This window comes from Triplophysa rosa, unplaced genomic scaffold, assembly GCF_024868665.1.
Source record: "Triplophysa rosa unplaced genomic scaffold, Trosa_1v2 scaffold193_ERROPOS471461, whole genome shotgun sequence".
Taxonomy (NCBI): Eukaryota; Metazoa; Chordata; class Actinopteri; order Cypriniformes; family Nemacheilidae; genus Triplophysa; species Triplophysa rosa.
In genome coordinates, this window is record NW_026634209.1 from 24,783 (window position 1) to 40,521 (window position 15,739).

The 15,739-nt window shown below is 38.3% G+C and overlaps 1 protein-coding gene across 2 annotated transcripts; it reads right to left on the bottom strand.

Moving 5' to 3' along the window:
• Positions 1-772: 772 nt before the first annotated feature.
• Positions 773-8,303, bottom strand: prr35 (proline rich 35). 2 transcript variants are annotated; one of them, XM_057327244.1, is made up of 3 exons: positions 8,250-8,303; positions 3,120-4,684; positions 773-2,533 (listed from the first exon to the last, which is right to left on the bottom strand). In XM_057327244.1, exons 2-3 carry the CDS (start codon positions 4,469-4,471, stop codon positions 1,864-1,866), a joined length of 2,022 nt encoding a protein of 673 aa, XP_057183227.1. In that variant the 5' UTR covers positions 4,472-4,684; positions 8,250-8,303; the 3' UTR covers positions 773-1,863. The 2 variants fall into 2 exon arrangements, with proteins under 2 accessions (XP_057183227.1, XP_057183228.1); XM_057327245.1 differs by lacking the exon at positions 8,250-8,303 and having other exon boundaries at positions 3,120-4,878.
• Between the last annotated feature and the right edge of the window lie 7,436 nt (positions 8,304-15,739).

Genomic DNA, 15,739 nt, shown 5'->3' on the forward strand with positions numbered 1-15,739 from the left:
AAAAAGATAATCCTTAATGTTATAATATTAAAAATAGAATTAAGATAGGCTATATTATGTTTTTTTGAGGGAATCATTTTAAAGTCTGTGCGTCCAGAAATGCATCTAACCACTTGAACTGTTTTGTATTTTATTTGAAAAAATGTTAAATCAGTTCATTTAGATGACATTTTCCACAGTTAACAGAACTGGTTGGTCAAATTAAATATATGAACTTGAACGGACTTTATTTGCATAAATCTGAGAAATCTCCTGTGTTTGTCATGTCTGGTGTGACCACGCTGCATTTTGTCACCTGTGTTTGGCAGGTGACCTTTCAGAGGTGTGTGTGGAAGCGGGTGAGAAAGGTGTGGGGCCGCTCAAAGCTTCTGTACAGTGCTCGTTGACCGGCTTTTCTGTTCCACCCTCTGGAGATTTAACCTTTGAGCGCTGGAGACCTCTCTGCTCAGGTATGTTCACCTTTATCAAAGCACTAAAACAATGTCAACACCAATAAACATACAGTACACCTGTAAGCACATATGTTAGCTTTAAAATAATTACCTTCAAGCACATTTTACTTAATGCTGACAGACCTGAACACTTCTATTGCCTGCATTTATTCTGTTTTACTATAAACTCCATAGTACTGAAAACAGGTTAATAGTTTTCTCCAAACAAGTTAAAACATACTTTTTTCATTTTATTACTGTGTGTTTTATTTATTAACTGAATCATTCATCTCTGAATACACTTTAAATTCACACAGATGAAGCAGTAATGTCAGATTAAAGCAGTATGTTCTGGCATGTTTTGTTTTATTGTCAAACTCATCTCTTTGGAATATCACAGTTGAAATGTCTCTGTGAGAGATCCTAGCATATTTACACAAGTACATAAAGTGAATCAATGTGAAATAAAACAAATGTGTCAAATAAGTGAGAAAAATTCATTAATATATCACACATAATTAATATTAAAACATACAGTTCATAGTTTATCGATCCTTAATCTGTGTTTGATATTTTGTAATTGAATAATTTGTAATATAGTTATCAAAATTATTTACATGAGAGAACTGTAATGGTCAATAGTCATGTATTTAGTTGTTGTTTTTAATTTCTCTCTGTTGTAAGGCATTTAAGTATGATGATACTTCAATTTATTTTGTCCTTCATTAAATTAAAGAATTAAATTCAATTATTGTGCACAGGTGTGATGGAGAATCAATTATTCATGTACAGATATTAAATACACTTTAGTTCAGAGCTGCTTGTGTACTCTTGTGAAAGCAAGGTTTATATCAGAGAATCAAAAATGAATGTGTTTATCTTACATTTGATGATAATATATAAAGTATACAAGTTTAAAGTTATTTTACAGTGAGCTTTGGTATACAGCGGAGTTAAAATGTCTGAGACCTCTTGAAAAACCTGTGGTTCACAATCTTTACTTTAGAAATCAACAAAGTAGGATTTCTAAAAATGTCAAAGAAATATTTAGATGAATAAGAAATATTTTGGCCACAATAAGCAGATTTGTGTTAAATCGTTTGCACCGTAGTTCAGATAGTTTTTCATACATTGAAGCACACAAGATGCTCTTGAACGTTCTCATATCGTGCTAATAAAACGTGCAGGTTTCGTACACATTACAGCAAAAGCAAACATGTCAAATATTAATTCAATGTTTCACTTGTTGTATGAAACATAACAATGAAAACGTTAAATGTGATTAAATCAAACCAATAAAAACTATTTTTGAGTGAGTGTTCTCAGACTTTGAACCTCACTGTATGTGTGCAAAAGTTCTTGTTTTTCAACATTTCCTTTGTTTTCCGACAGGTGCAGTTTTTTGTGTCATTATTTTTTGCGGTTCTGTCTGCTACACCATGGTATCAGTGGTTGTGAGCGGGCTGGTAGGACATAGTGTGTCCATGTGCTGTATGGATGAAGGTCTGTTTGTGGTTTTGGAACACAGAAGAACACTCGAGTCGGCTTCACACTTCGTGGTCCTGCTGTGCCACAGAACGTCAGTGCTGTTGGAGCGTATCGTGAGCCCTCCGTCAGACATCACCTCCGTCTTCACCGCCGGCCCCTGCGACTGAAGCTTCATCAATGTGTCCAAAGAACATTTCTGTCTGTCTCTCACTGTCTGTCCGCTATCATCATCCTCCTCCTCATCCTCCTCTTCTGTTTCCGTGTATTTTTCATTGGCCGTGTCTTTCGTTTCTCTGCCGTGCCCCGGCACGTTTGTGGTTCTTGTCGGGTCTTTTTTGACAGAGAGGTCGAGGGGTCCATCGTTAGAGCGAGCCGTCCGCTCCAGCGCCTGTTGAATGTGTGACAACTCCGAGCGGATCTTTCCCAGATGAGCCCACAGGTGGCTCTGCTCGGGAAGCGACGCGGCCCGCTGCTCCGTGTTTTGGTACTCGTGCAGCAGGGTGGTGAAATCCTGCAGGAGTGCAGCCGCGGGGTCCGTCTCCGTCTCCATTCCTCTCTGTCTCACCTCCAGCTGCTCAGACACATGCAGCAGGGAGGCGGCTTCACTGCGGGCGCTGGGGAAAGACAGTTTAATTGAATCTAAACACCATTTATCAACTCCAACCTGAGTGTGCACATTAATAGAGAGAGAGAGAGAGATAATAGACTATCTGAACAGATGTTGATCTATCAGAGCTCAAACGATATGATTGAGTTCTCAGTTGTGTTTCATTTAAGTATCAACTTAATCTCAGATGTTTCTCAGATGATAAATTGTAGAGGTAAAAGAATCTGGATTTGGGTAAATTTGATGAGAGATGTTTGAATTCATATCGAGATCTTCAATTATATTACTCCAAACAAAGGGACTTTTTATTGCAGACTTGACAAATCTGAGCTCAGTTTGAGACATTGTTGACATCTTTTCTGAAACTCTAATGACACAGACATTTGTGAGATATCGGCCTCTTTTTCTGAGGAGAAATATCTGAGACACGGATGAGACTCAAGCAAACATTTCCATTTGCTCTCCATTTAATCTCATTGAGGAGAAATAATTGAGATATTAAAGAAATCTCATCGATTATCTCCTGAGCTATAAAAGAGCAACCTTTGAGCAATGTGTCTTGTGTTCAAGTGTTTTCAAATGTTCTGTCTTACCTGTGTACTGATAGTTGACTGGATTTCTGAGAGTGTTTGAGCGAGTCGAGGGAAATTTCAAATGTTGATTTCTTCTCCACGGGTGCACCGTGGGAGTCCAGTGACGTTGCTGTCCTCTTCAAACTTTGCTCTGTGGAAGCATCCTGCTGCCATCCGCTCCTCCCCTCTCTCGACCAGAGCCTCTCCTTCACGCCAATACTCGGTTCCGGTGAGGAACAGGTGTGAGACACCCAGGCCGCAGGTGAGCTTTGATTGGGCCGCAAAGCCGGGACCTTCCACAGGTTGAGTTTGGAGGGGTACGAAGGGGGTGGCAGACTCACGGCGGCGGGTTTCATCATTTTACCCGTCTCGGATGAAGTCGTGCTTGAAGCTCCAAAGCTGTGCTCACACAGAAATGGATAATAGAGGTGAGGAGAAATCATATGTCTGTCCGAGTGTCTTTGAGTGTGAGCGAGTTGTGCGCTAGATCCTAAGAATGGCAGCGGAGAGATCTGAGCGTGTGCTGTTGTGGTTGCCGTGCTCGCCATCGGGATGCCCAGCGCAGGGTTTAGATATGAGAGGAGTCCGGGGGCCAGCGGGTATCCGACCCCGAGCAAAGACAGATTGAAACCAGGAGTGTCGGAACATTCTAGCTGTCCTGTTGATGATGGTGGGGGGTAACAGGACAGAGACGACGGGATGGTGTCTGATTTAGGTTTGGCGTTGGAGATCTGGTTGCTAAGGATGCGCCATTGTTCCGAAAGCATGGCGGCCGGTCCAGCAAGGCATGATTTGGAGAGCCTGTAGTGTCTCAGTTTGGATTCAACTTCAACGGAGCGCGCTCGCAAGAGTTGCTCCTCCAGCGAGAACACGTCGGCCATCACCAAATCCGCCTCTTGTTTGGACCGTTTGGTTCCTACTCTGGAACACGTCTCCGCCGGATCTGCACTGGATCCTTTTGTCTCCATTCCCTCGCTGTCTTTCTCAGCCTCTCGCTCAGTCTCACCCTCTGCATTTCCCGTCTCTCCATCCCCTGAGCCTGAATGAGGAGGTTCCTCTGGCACGATGGCCCGTTCCGACTGACTCTTGGCGGGACTGCGTGAGTGGGGGTTTCCCTGCTGGAGCCGGAGTTGGTCCGGATGAAGCGGGCTGCCTTTTCTATAAGGCCAGTCAGATTCGATGAGCAGCGAGAGGGAGTTTTTACACAGGCTGTATTTCATGTGGTTGTACAGGTGGGATTTCTCCATGCAGGTGAAGGGGCACTGGAAGCATTTGTAGTTGTACGGTTTTCCCCATGGTCGAGGGATGTAGTGCGGCTTTTTGGGCTTTCGTTCCTTGTGTTTACAGCCCACTTTACAGTCGTCCTTCGACATGGTGGGGCGTGGACAGATGAGATAGAGAGTCTAGGTGTATATGTATTATAGGAGAATGAGATTTTCTATGTGTTGTGTGGCTGAATGGATTTGTGTGCGTGCTGTTTGGATAAAGAATAAAAAATGTGTATGTTGTGAGTGTGAGCACTTTAGCATGTCAGAATTGAGTCATGCAGGGATGCAACCATCAGATGGCCAAAGTTTCCATGTCAGCTGTTGAGAAGAAAAAAGTTATTGGTTAAAACATGAGTATTCAGGTTTATATTCAAAATATCAGAATCTGATAAAAGATAATGTGGATAATCAACATGAAAAATGTGGGATTAAATCTGGGTTCAATTGAGGTTAGCAACACAAAAGTTTTGGGTTCGATAAGATCATCTGCCAAATGCATAAATATAAAATAAATCTACACTGACAAAAAATGTAATTCTTACTGTAAATTTGTTTTCTGAAAGAAAATATAAAATTTAGTATGACCTCTTTATTCATACAGGTTAACCCACTGGCAAACATTTTTGCTTGTACAATGCAGAAATGTAATATCTTTTGTCTTGTTTTCTTAAAATTTTGATTCAGAAAGTGACCTAAGATATTAAGTCTTGTTTTATGAAAGAAAATATAAGACGTTTATGTTTAAAACAAATGTTCATCTGTAAGAAAAATGATGTAAAACGTAAAATTAAATTCAAGTTTATTTTTCTTACCACATTGGCAGATTTTTCTGTTGTTTTACACACAACCTTATTTCTTATATTTTCTTTTAACAAGATTACATTTCTTAAGTCACCTTCCTTATCTAATTAATGTATCTTGATTTAATGTTTTAGATATTTGTACTCAAAAACAAGAAAAAATGTTTGGTAAGATTTTTTTTGCAGTGAACTCATTCAAGTTTATTTTCTTACCATATTGCCAGATTATTTTTTTATTTTTGCTTGTTTTAAACAAACTTTTAAAACAATACATTTTAATATCTTAGGTTACATTCCTGGTCAAGTAAATGTATCTAAAAAATACTAAGTAAAAGTAAATTTTTGGCGGTGTATAAATATTAATCTGGTGTTCTCTGATTGGTGGTCTCTATATGAAATAAATAAAAAATAAGTGAAAGTGACCTATTAGTCAGATATGGTGACCCATACCCGAAATGTGACCTCTGCTTTTAACCCATCCAGAGAGTAGTGAACACACGTACACCCAGAGCAGTGGGCAGCTATCACTGCAGCACCCGGGGAGCAAGTAGGGGTAAGGTGCCTTGCTCAAGGGCACCTCAGTCGTTACCCACCGGCCCTGAGGATCGAACCGGCAACCTTCTGGTCACGAGTCTGACTCGCTAACCATTAGGCCTCAACTGCCCATGACAGGTGGATGGAGATACACAAGTAGAATTTTTTTTCTCAATAATACCAGGTCTGTGTACATATCGATATTAGCAAAGACAGGTGATGTGCTATTGTGTGCGTGTGTGATGAGGGGTCTGCACCTGTGCATGAGTGTAGGACCCTGAAGGTCAGCTGTAGGCACACGCTGATAAAGGGCAGAGGGACTCGAGCGTGTCCGTGTATATGTGTGTTAATGAGAGATTGACATAATGCCCGTGAGGCATCATTAGTGAAAGAATGTGGGTCAAGACAGATTGACTGCGGTTACTCTCATTCTATCAGACCGTCCACCAACAATCCACCACTCTTCTCATTCATTAGATATCTGTCCATTCCTCTGCACTTTCCTTTTGTTCTGAGACATTCTGAAGGATTTGCTTTTGTCCTGCGTTTCCTTGAATTAAAGAATGCACCCATTTACATTTTATACTGATTCACTGAATTCATTTTATACTGAATTTGTTTCTGTATCGGAGAAACTTACTTTTAATCGGTGTTTAAAACAAAACAAATACAGTAAATCTGATGCACAAATCACTTATGCACAAACCACTGCTCCGGGTGTACGTGTGTTCACCACTTGCTGTGCGTGTGTTCACTACTCTCTGGATGGAAAAGCAGAGGTCACATTTCGGGTATGGGTCACCATATCTGACTAATAGGTCACTTTCACTTCACAAATCACTTATCATTCAAGTAATTCAGTATTTCACTATTACATTTATATTGTTTTACAGTTTATTAATAATGACTAATTATTTGAACACCAAAATGTATTATTGTGTATAAAATTCTTGTTTTTTTTACAAAAACTTAAAATTTTCTCAAACGTTGCTCTTTCATAGCTCAGAAGGTTTTAATGAAGAGTATGGAGTTGTGAAAAAAGTTAGATTGCAGAGGTAAAATAATCTGGATTTGGGTAAATCTGATGAGAAATGTTTGAGTTCATATTGAGATCTTCAATGATATTGACTTTTGATTGAAGACTTGACAAATCTGAGCTCAGTTTGACACATTATTGATATCTCTTCTCTAATGACAGAGACATTTGTGACATTTTTTACTCTTTTTATCTCAGGAGAAATATCTGAGATGCAGATGATATTTAAGCAAACGTTTCAATTTGCTCTTCATTTATTCTCATTGATCTCCAAGAGAAATCATTGAGATATTACAGACATGTCTGTTATTTTTCTCTTTTAAGGTAGGACACAAAAAACGTGTAATTAAGTAAGTAATTAAAGTGTAATTAAAGATGGCACTGAGAGCGTTTTTTTAAAACAGGTCTCTCTTATGCCAAATATTCTGTAGAAAATATTTTTTCTTGATGATTCATTTTTTGCTTCTGGCATTATCCTTCAGGTAGAAGGCTAGAAAGAAATAGAACTTGATACTGGAGGTTCAGAAAAATTTGTCGCTGTGAGGCTTGAGTTTCTACTTACTGTGTACAGTTACAGCCTACAGTCATTTAGTTCTAAAGAAGACGATTGAGGACAAATTTCACCAAACTTTCATCTATTACAACAGTCAGTGCAAGACGGAGCTCATAACTGCAACTTCATGTCTGTTGTCACTAAGTGTTTTGTTTTGGAGTTTAACGTTAAGGGGATATTTCACCTAAAAACACAAAATCTGTTATCATTTATTTATCATCATGACTCCTTCTTACGTGGAACACAAAAGAAGATATTTTGAGAAATGTCTCAGTGGTTTTGTGTTCTTACAATGGAGGTCAATGGGGTTCAGTGTTGTTTGGTTATCAACATTCTTCAAAATATCTTCTTTTGTGTTCTGCAGAAGAAAGAACGTCATACAAGTTTGAAATGACATGAGTAGATGATGAAAGAATGTCAAATCTTTGGGTTAATTCTCCCGTGTATTTTATAGTTTATTTACAGGAACATCCCAGGACAGAGCTATATGTGTGTTTTGTGTGTGTTTGTGGTTATTGTGGGTATGTCCCCCTCCCCCTGTTTTTTGGTTTTAAATTGACATGAAATGCTACTGTTAGTGTTAATCAATAGAATTATTTTAGAGATGTTCTCACTGTGGGACAGTCTTTGTGGTGTGTTAAGTTTTAAGGCCCTCAGGGTTTTATAATGACCCTCATGCAATCGCTCCTATCAGTTTCTGTTCATGTATTGTCTCACTTAAATAGAGACTAAAAGCATCGACATAAAGGACAAATCTAACACACATATGAAACAGCTACAGCTGTGAACAAAGCACATGAACAGATTGAAACGGTTTGGAAAACATATCGACTAAAAAGTAAACTGTCTTTTAAAATCTATTTTTGTGATATAGTTTTTGTTTGACATTATTCTGTGTGACTTATAGTGAAGGTCATCATGTATATGTGCTGTTATGTTGTGTCGTGCAATGTGTTATACCTCCAAAGCGGTGCTGAAGGACTTTGGTCATGACTCACGCAATCTTCTCATTCCACTGAAGTGTCTGGAAATCGACAGAATGACAGTAATAATATAGAAAATTATGTCAATTTCTAAGTGTTTTAATAGCTTTCATTAGCTTTTAAACACTTTAGTATCACATTAGAAAGATATATTTTGAACTGAGCCTGTTCTAGATTTTCAGATTTCAATTTTATTACCATGACAGCATCATAAGTCAAACGTAAAAAAAAACGTAATCGAGAAATCCTGTTTTTAGAAGGAAAATCATTATAATAAGATGCAGATGATAGATGATTTGTTCAGCACTTTTTAAAAAAAGTAAGAAAAAGGTCTTTGTTACTAATTGCATAACATTTATCATGACATTGCAAACAGGAGGTAATTGATTTTTTTCTAGACCTCGCATAAATAAACAATATGTTCAGCACAAGAACTCTAATTTCATAGTCATCGTAAAATACAGTAGCAATATCATTTTTTAAAATAGGTTCAGGTATTGTAAAACCAATAAAACCACTGCAGAGAAATCTAACATTTATGAAACTGGAATTAAACCATTGGAATTTCTATATAGAGATTACATAGTTGTATAGCCCGTAACATAGTTTCATACTTTGCAGAAAAAGATCAATGCTTTATCATAAAATAATTAATCTCACATTAAATCATATAAAAAAAATTAAAGCACGCATTATTTTCAACAGTGTATGAGAATTCTAAAACAGCTGTCAACCAGACGAGTTTAGCATCACAACTCAAAACGCACATTAAACATATATGTTTACATCAGTATAACTTTTATCCACAGATGATAATGTTCTCCTACCTGATGTGTGTCTGTGTCATGATCCATAGAGGCGGCTGATGATGTGCGTTCTGGTGTTTTATGAGGGGAGAGATGCACACACACACACATGGATGAACGAGAGAGAGAGGCAGATATATATATATTCTCTAGGAGGGATGCCTTGGGGCAGTACAATCAGGCATAGGCCCCTCCTGCCTCCGCTGCTATTGGCACAAGCACAAGTGGCTCCAAATTAGGAAAGTGTCCCGGTACAGTGCTTACAGGAGACGTGAAGAGTGTAATGGGACAGTTTATTTAATTGGGCCGGGGTGCAATTTAAAGTCACTGGTGGAAGTTATGGGAATCTGAACGCTGCACTTTATAAACTCATTTCTGAATTCATGTCTTTGTGTCACAAGAACTATGCATTTCCTGATAAATCAATTTAAACAATTTGGAAAAAAGAAGGGAAACATTTGTACAGTATTTGCGTTTATTGCCACCTTAGGTTCCATTAAACCATCATAGTATCAGGCGTGTGGTACAAAAAAGAGAGAACTGAGATGATATTTACAGATATTAAGATATTTACAACCTGTTTAAGATTTTTTTTACAAAACTATTTGACAATCTAAGGCAGATCAGGCAATATGGATTTTATTCTGATATACACAAAATGCATAGACAAACAACAAGCTCACAGGTAACAAAGCATTGAGTTTAACCGGTTATTAATATTTAGCTGATCTTTAATTTTTGACCAGTGTTCATTCTTCTCAAGTTTTGGTTATGTTTACACTCCAAACACAACACAACAAACATGCAAAATGATGGACATCATTTTTGGTCACTACTGTATATATATATATATATATATATATATATTTATATATATATTTATACAAATTTCTTTTGTGTTCTACAGTGTAAACAAAAGTCATAGGGTTCTGGACTGACGTAACGGTGAGTAAACATTGACAGAACTTTCAGTTTTGGCTGAACTCTTTATTTATGTAGCGCTTTTTACAATTTTCATTGTTACAAAGCAGCTGTACATGAGACATATTGACTATAAGCAAAACAATTAAAGTTGTACCTGTAAAAACAAGAAAAAGGTGAAAACACAGAAGACAGACATACCCACATACAAAACACTCCACACACACAATATGCACATGTACTAACACACATAAACATAGACACACACACACACGGACGCGCAAGACACACGGACATGCACAAACACACACACGTACACAGACAAGTACGCACACACGCACGCACGCATGCACGCACAGTTAGAGCACACATTTAAGATAATGGAGAGAGAAGCACAGGTCAAATATAACAGACTATAAGTTCCTATATGCAATATTAATTAAGTAAAATTTTAAAATTCGAACTATTGCTTTAATTAGTCGTGGTGTAGTTTACAGTCACTGAAGGAATCTTTCCTTTACAGGCTTTTTTCTTTCAGCGGACCTCTCCTTCTCTCTGCGTTTGCGGTTTGACCCAGTTTAAGAGTGGATAAAGTCAAGCAAAATCAAGTTTTCATGCGCATGGCTCAGTGCAGGTAAATAAACATCAATCATTCATTACGTGTATATGGTTTAGATGGAGAAAGCTTGGAAATATCCATTTGAAGTACTAAAGATGTTCTGATCGTCTCCTCATCTGTGTTTTTGTGGTGAGGTCTGTCTGTCCGTGGTTCCACTACCTGCATAATTTAATATCTTTAACACAAACCCGCCGCAAAATTCACTTATGACTAAGAGTTAAACCCGACATCACTTCAGAGAAGTTCAGGGTTTGTCTCGGAGGAAACATGATTTGATATTCAGTCCACATATGAAAACCTGATGGAATTTTTTTATTTTAGGTATAGGGCCAGGCCCTGGTTGCATAAAGCACCTTAAGTTTTTCCCTTAAGTATGACACTTAAGGGATGATTTTCCTTTACCAATGACATTAGGAGAATAATTTAAGTAAAACTTAAGGTATACTTAAGGACACACTTAAGGGAAATTACACTTAAGGTGCTTTATGCAACCAGGCCCAGGTTGCATAAAGCACCTTAAGTTTTTCCCCTAAGTATGACACTTAAGGGGTGATTTCCCTTTACTAAAAAACTTAAGGTATACTTAAGGACACACTTAAGGGAAAATTACACTTAATATGCAACCGGGCCTAGGTCTTTTCATCTCTGAGTTCTTTTTCTTACCCCATTTGCCAGACGTTTTTTCTTGTTGTAAGCAAAAATATCTTCAAATGTTTCTATGACAAGAGAAAAATCTAACAAATTTTCGACACATTCTCTTGAAAACAAGTTTTATTTTACGCAGTTCTGCAAGTGATCTTGTTTGTTCAATTTTTTATCAGATTTCAGCTCATTACAGGAAAACAATTGTATGCAGTACAAAATAAAAGTCCTTAAAGTTTTAAGTGCAGTAGTTATTTCATAAAATCTTGTGACTGAAGATCAGAGGGTCTCAGTGACCGATATACCATACGTTTATGCCTCTGTATACTGTTTGTGAATGGGGAGAGACAGAGATGTGCGGGTCCTCAGAGAAATGTCATTGTGTTTGTTGGGGGGGGGTGAGCCCTTCCTGGAGAATCAGGCGTGCTGTCACACACATACGAGAAGATGAACTGTGACAGCATGATCCGTAGGGCCTAACCATCTGTAGAAAGAGAGGTGCGGGGGGAGGGAAGGACCCACTGAGATCCAGAGACTTATGTGATGAGGTGAGAGAGAGAGAGAGAGAGAGAGAGAGAGAAGTGTGGTTTGTATTAGAACTAAAGGTAATGGATTTATAAACAAAAAAATAATTCTGTCCTTTTGCTCTCAAATCTACAAAAAATAGTGTTTTATTGACATGCTTCTTTATAAGAAATAATCGGATCACAGGACAGCAAAATCACTGATGAGATCTTTTTATAATAAGGAACTGACAAGTGGTGCAGAAAGAAGAAGCCAATGGCTATGGTTTAGGCGGATGGACACAGCATGGGCTGCCAGATGACCTTGTAACAATGCTACACACACTCAGGTCTGATCAACCTGCGGTGGGCCTCCCTTGGCTGTGGGTGTCTTGTGATAAAGGGCCGAAACACCCAATGAGGCTGAGGTGCACAACTGACGATGTGTCGAATTGATGGGAACCATACAAAGGGCATTATCAGCAGCATCTCACCAAAAGGCATCTTTCACTCAGGATAATGTGATGAAATTGGGACACACAACTCATGAGATGTCTCTCTGATAATGGCAAGGAAAGGTACGTATGCTATGTTTTTCTATAATCAGTTATCCCCCAAACACAGAGGATGCCTACCCGACGAACCAGTGAAACCTCGGACCTCATTTCCTCTATTCATATTCTTGAGTGCTTCCCCCTACATAAGGTGTGGGAAATGTCCTATTGGGCAATTCAACTGTGCTGAAATAGTGGGATTATAACACCTAGTCCTATTAAGCGAATCATTGACAACAATCAAATTAAACAAGATTTTTGAGACTTTTGTTGACTTTTCAGAGACGTCCTGCCTGTTAAGATGTTTCTCCTGAAAAAAACCATCTCAATAATCTCATCTTGTGTGATCTCAACAACGACTCTTACTGTGATGTTCACATTCTCAAGCTACAAACAAGCATCCTTGAAGTGCTTGTGTACTCTTCATGTGTGTCTGAAGATAAAGTAGACGATGTGTGTCCGTATGTCGAGGCATCTGTGAGCCTGACAGCTAGACTTCATTATGAGTCAGATATAGCAACCCAAGGCACGTGACACACACGCAGACACTGCGGCCGCTGGGCCGATGCAGCGATCCAGCTGTGCAGTCATACATTTTCACAGGCTACATCATTACTTTAATATCAACACATTCATCAAACAACATTACACTCAGACACACTCGTAGAGAATACTTAAGACTAAAGACACAGGTTGGTGCTACAGTGAATTAGACACTTAGTCCTCATTTATAGATGATGCTCTCTTTCTGTGTGTGACTTTTCAGTGTGTAGATTTATATAATATTACTTTCAATAATGAAAAGTAAAAAATGATAAAATTCATTTTATTTGTAATTGAGTGGAGTATTTGATTGCAGATTTGGCAAGTTAAGATTTTAATTGAAGGTTTAGGTTACTTCCAGTTTAGCGAGAAGATTTTTCCTAGATGGTAATTCTAACTAAATGTAGCTGTGGAGTCCTTAACTGGGAAAAAATCATATATAAAATATATATTTATAATAGGGCTGTCAAACGATTAATCACGATTAATCGCATCCAGAATAAAAGTTTGTGTTTACATAATATATGTCTGTGTACTGTGCGTATTTATAAACACGTACACATACTGTACATGCATATATTTAAGAAATATAAATTTAATAAATAAATACAATTAATAAACATTTATGTATAATTTAAATTATTGGTAAATAAATACATGTAAATATTTCCTAAATATGTATCCATGTATGTGTATGTGTACAAGAATGTGTTTATAAATACAAAATGAATATGCACAGTACACAAACATATATTATGTAAACACAAACTTTTATTCTGGCCGCGATTAATCGTTTGACAGCCCTAATTAACAGTTAGGGTTAACAGTAATTCTCATTGAATTGGTGTGTGAATGTATGACTTAAGCGTGGTGTGTTTTGAGTCCTGTGATGTTGAACGCTAACAGCAGCACTCTTAGCTAATGCTGTGAGGCACATTAGGAAAACTCATATCGCTCTCAGCAAATATCAATTATTCAACTAACCCTACTTTCTTTCCTCCATCCTCTGCCTCTTTCTCTCTTTTTCTCTCTTTTTTCATGTTTTGGATCAATACTACATTTAAAGAGAGAGAGAGAGAGAGAGAGAGAGAGAGAGAGGGTGCATGTGTGGTGTGCTTTCTATGCGATTATTAAAAATGTATTTTCGGTATTGTGAGGTAGTTTTCATGGGTAAAAGTACAATAATTCAATTTTGCTCTTCATGTGTGTTTCCTTCTTCTTAGAATTCATCATATGTGATTATTTGAATGGTTTAGCTCAGGAGATCTGATGGAGTTCTCAGTTGTGTTTCTTAAGTATCAACTTAGTCTCAGATGTTTCTGTTTAAAATAGCTACGGAGAAATAAAAACAGACAAATGAGACTGTGTTATAATACATAGAGTCTGGAGGTGTAAATGATGTAGCTTGTTGAGGTAAAATAATCTGGATTTGAGTAAATTTGATGAGAAATCTTTGAGTTGATATTGGGATCTTCAATAATATTGACTTTTGATTGCAGACTTGACAAATTTGAGCTCAGTTTGACACATTGTTGACATCTCTTCTGAAACTCACGGGACATTTGGCTGTCATGCAATAATGAGTTGTGAAAAATCACGATAGATAATCAAACGTCAGTCGAGTGTGTTGCATTATGGTATATCATATTATTTGTTCTCTATATACTGCACATTTTAGAAAACATAGGATATTCGCTTTACTCAGATATTGTATATCCATCAGAAATAGTGTAGTATGTAGTGTGCTCTTCTCAACATCACTTCACTTGACATCTACGATGGCATTTGTGTCGGTGTGTATATGTGGCCAGGAGCGTTCGGGGCACTAGATCTTTAACGGGTGTGTTGTTAATGTCAGTGTATCTGTTTATGTGACAGTGATGGAGAACATCTGCTTTCTGCCTCTGTGATTCTGATCTATGAGTAACTGACCCCCCAAACACACACACAGATGCAGGCACACACACACACACACACACACACGCACGCACACACACGCGCGCACACACACGCGCGCACACACACACGCACACACACACACACACACACACCACACGCACCACACACACACACCGCGCGCGCGCGCGGCACACACACACACACACACACACACACACACACACGCACACGCACACACACACACACACACACACGCACACACACACACACACACACGCACGCACACCTACACACACACACACACACACATACACAGGGCATATGAGAGTGGACCGCCAGTGCTGTAGGGCTGTTCACCATTGCACCTGTGGGTGTCACCTGGCCTAGGCAACAGGAAGAGGAAATGAGAGGAAACATCAGCTGCTGCCATCCGCGATCAGGAGAGCTGTCAATCACCCCTCCCTGCAGGGTGAGAGTGTGTGTCGCTGTCATGAGCATGTGTGCGCGCGCTGCAAACAACCTGCAGGGTTCTGCTGTGTGTGAATTCACTGACCTGTAGGGAGTAAATGTGTGTGTGTTTGTAAATGCTTCGACCTTCAGGGACGTGTGTATGTGTGTGTGTGTGAGATCCTGTCAATTTCTTGATCTTGCATCTTCCCGTGTGTCAGCTTGTGTTGGTCTGGTTCAAATACTTCTCACTTTATTTATGTATTGAAATACTGTAAAAAATAATTGTTTTTTTACATTTTCTTATATTCTAGAAAAATACACTTTTTTAAACAATAAATGTACTCTAGTAGTAATATTGAAACAGTATTTTTTGTTCAATTCGAATAGAATTCATTCAGTCACTGCAGGAAAAAAAAATGTCTCCGTATTTGCAGTATCTTGTTTTATTATATAAAGTATATCGATATATTAAAAAGTCACCCTCTTGTGGTTCAAAACCTATTATGAAGAACACAAAAGAAGATATTTTG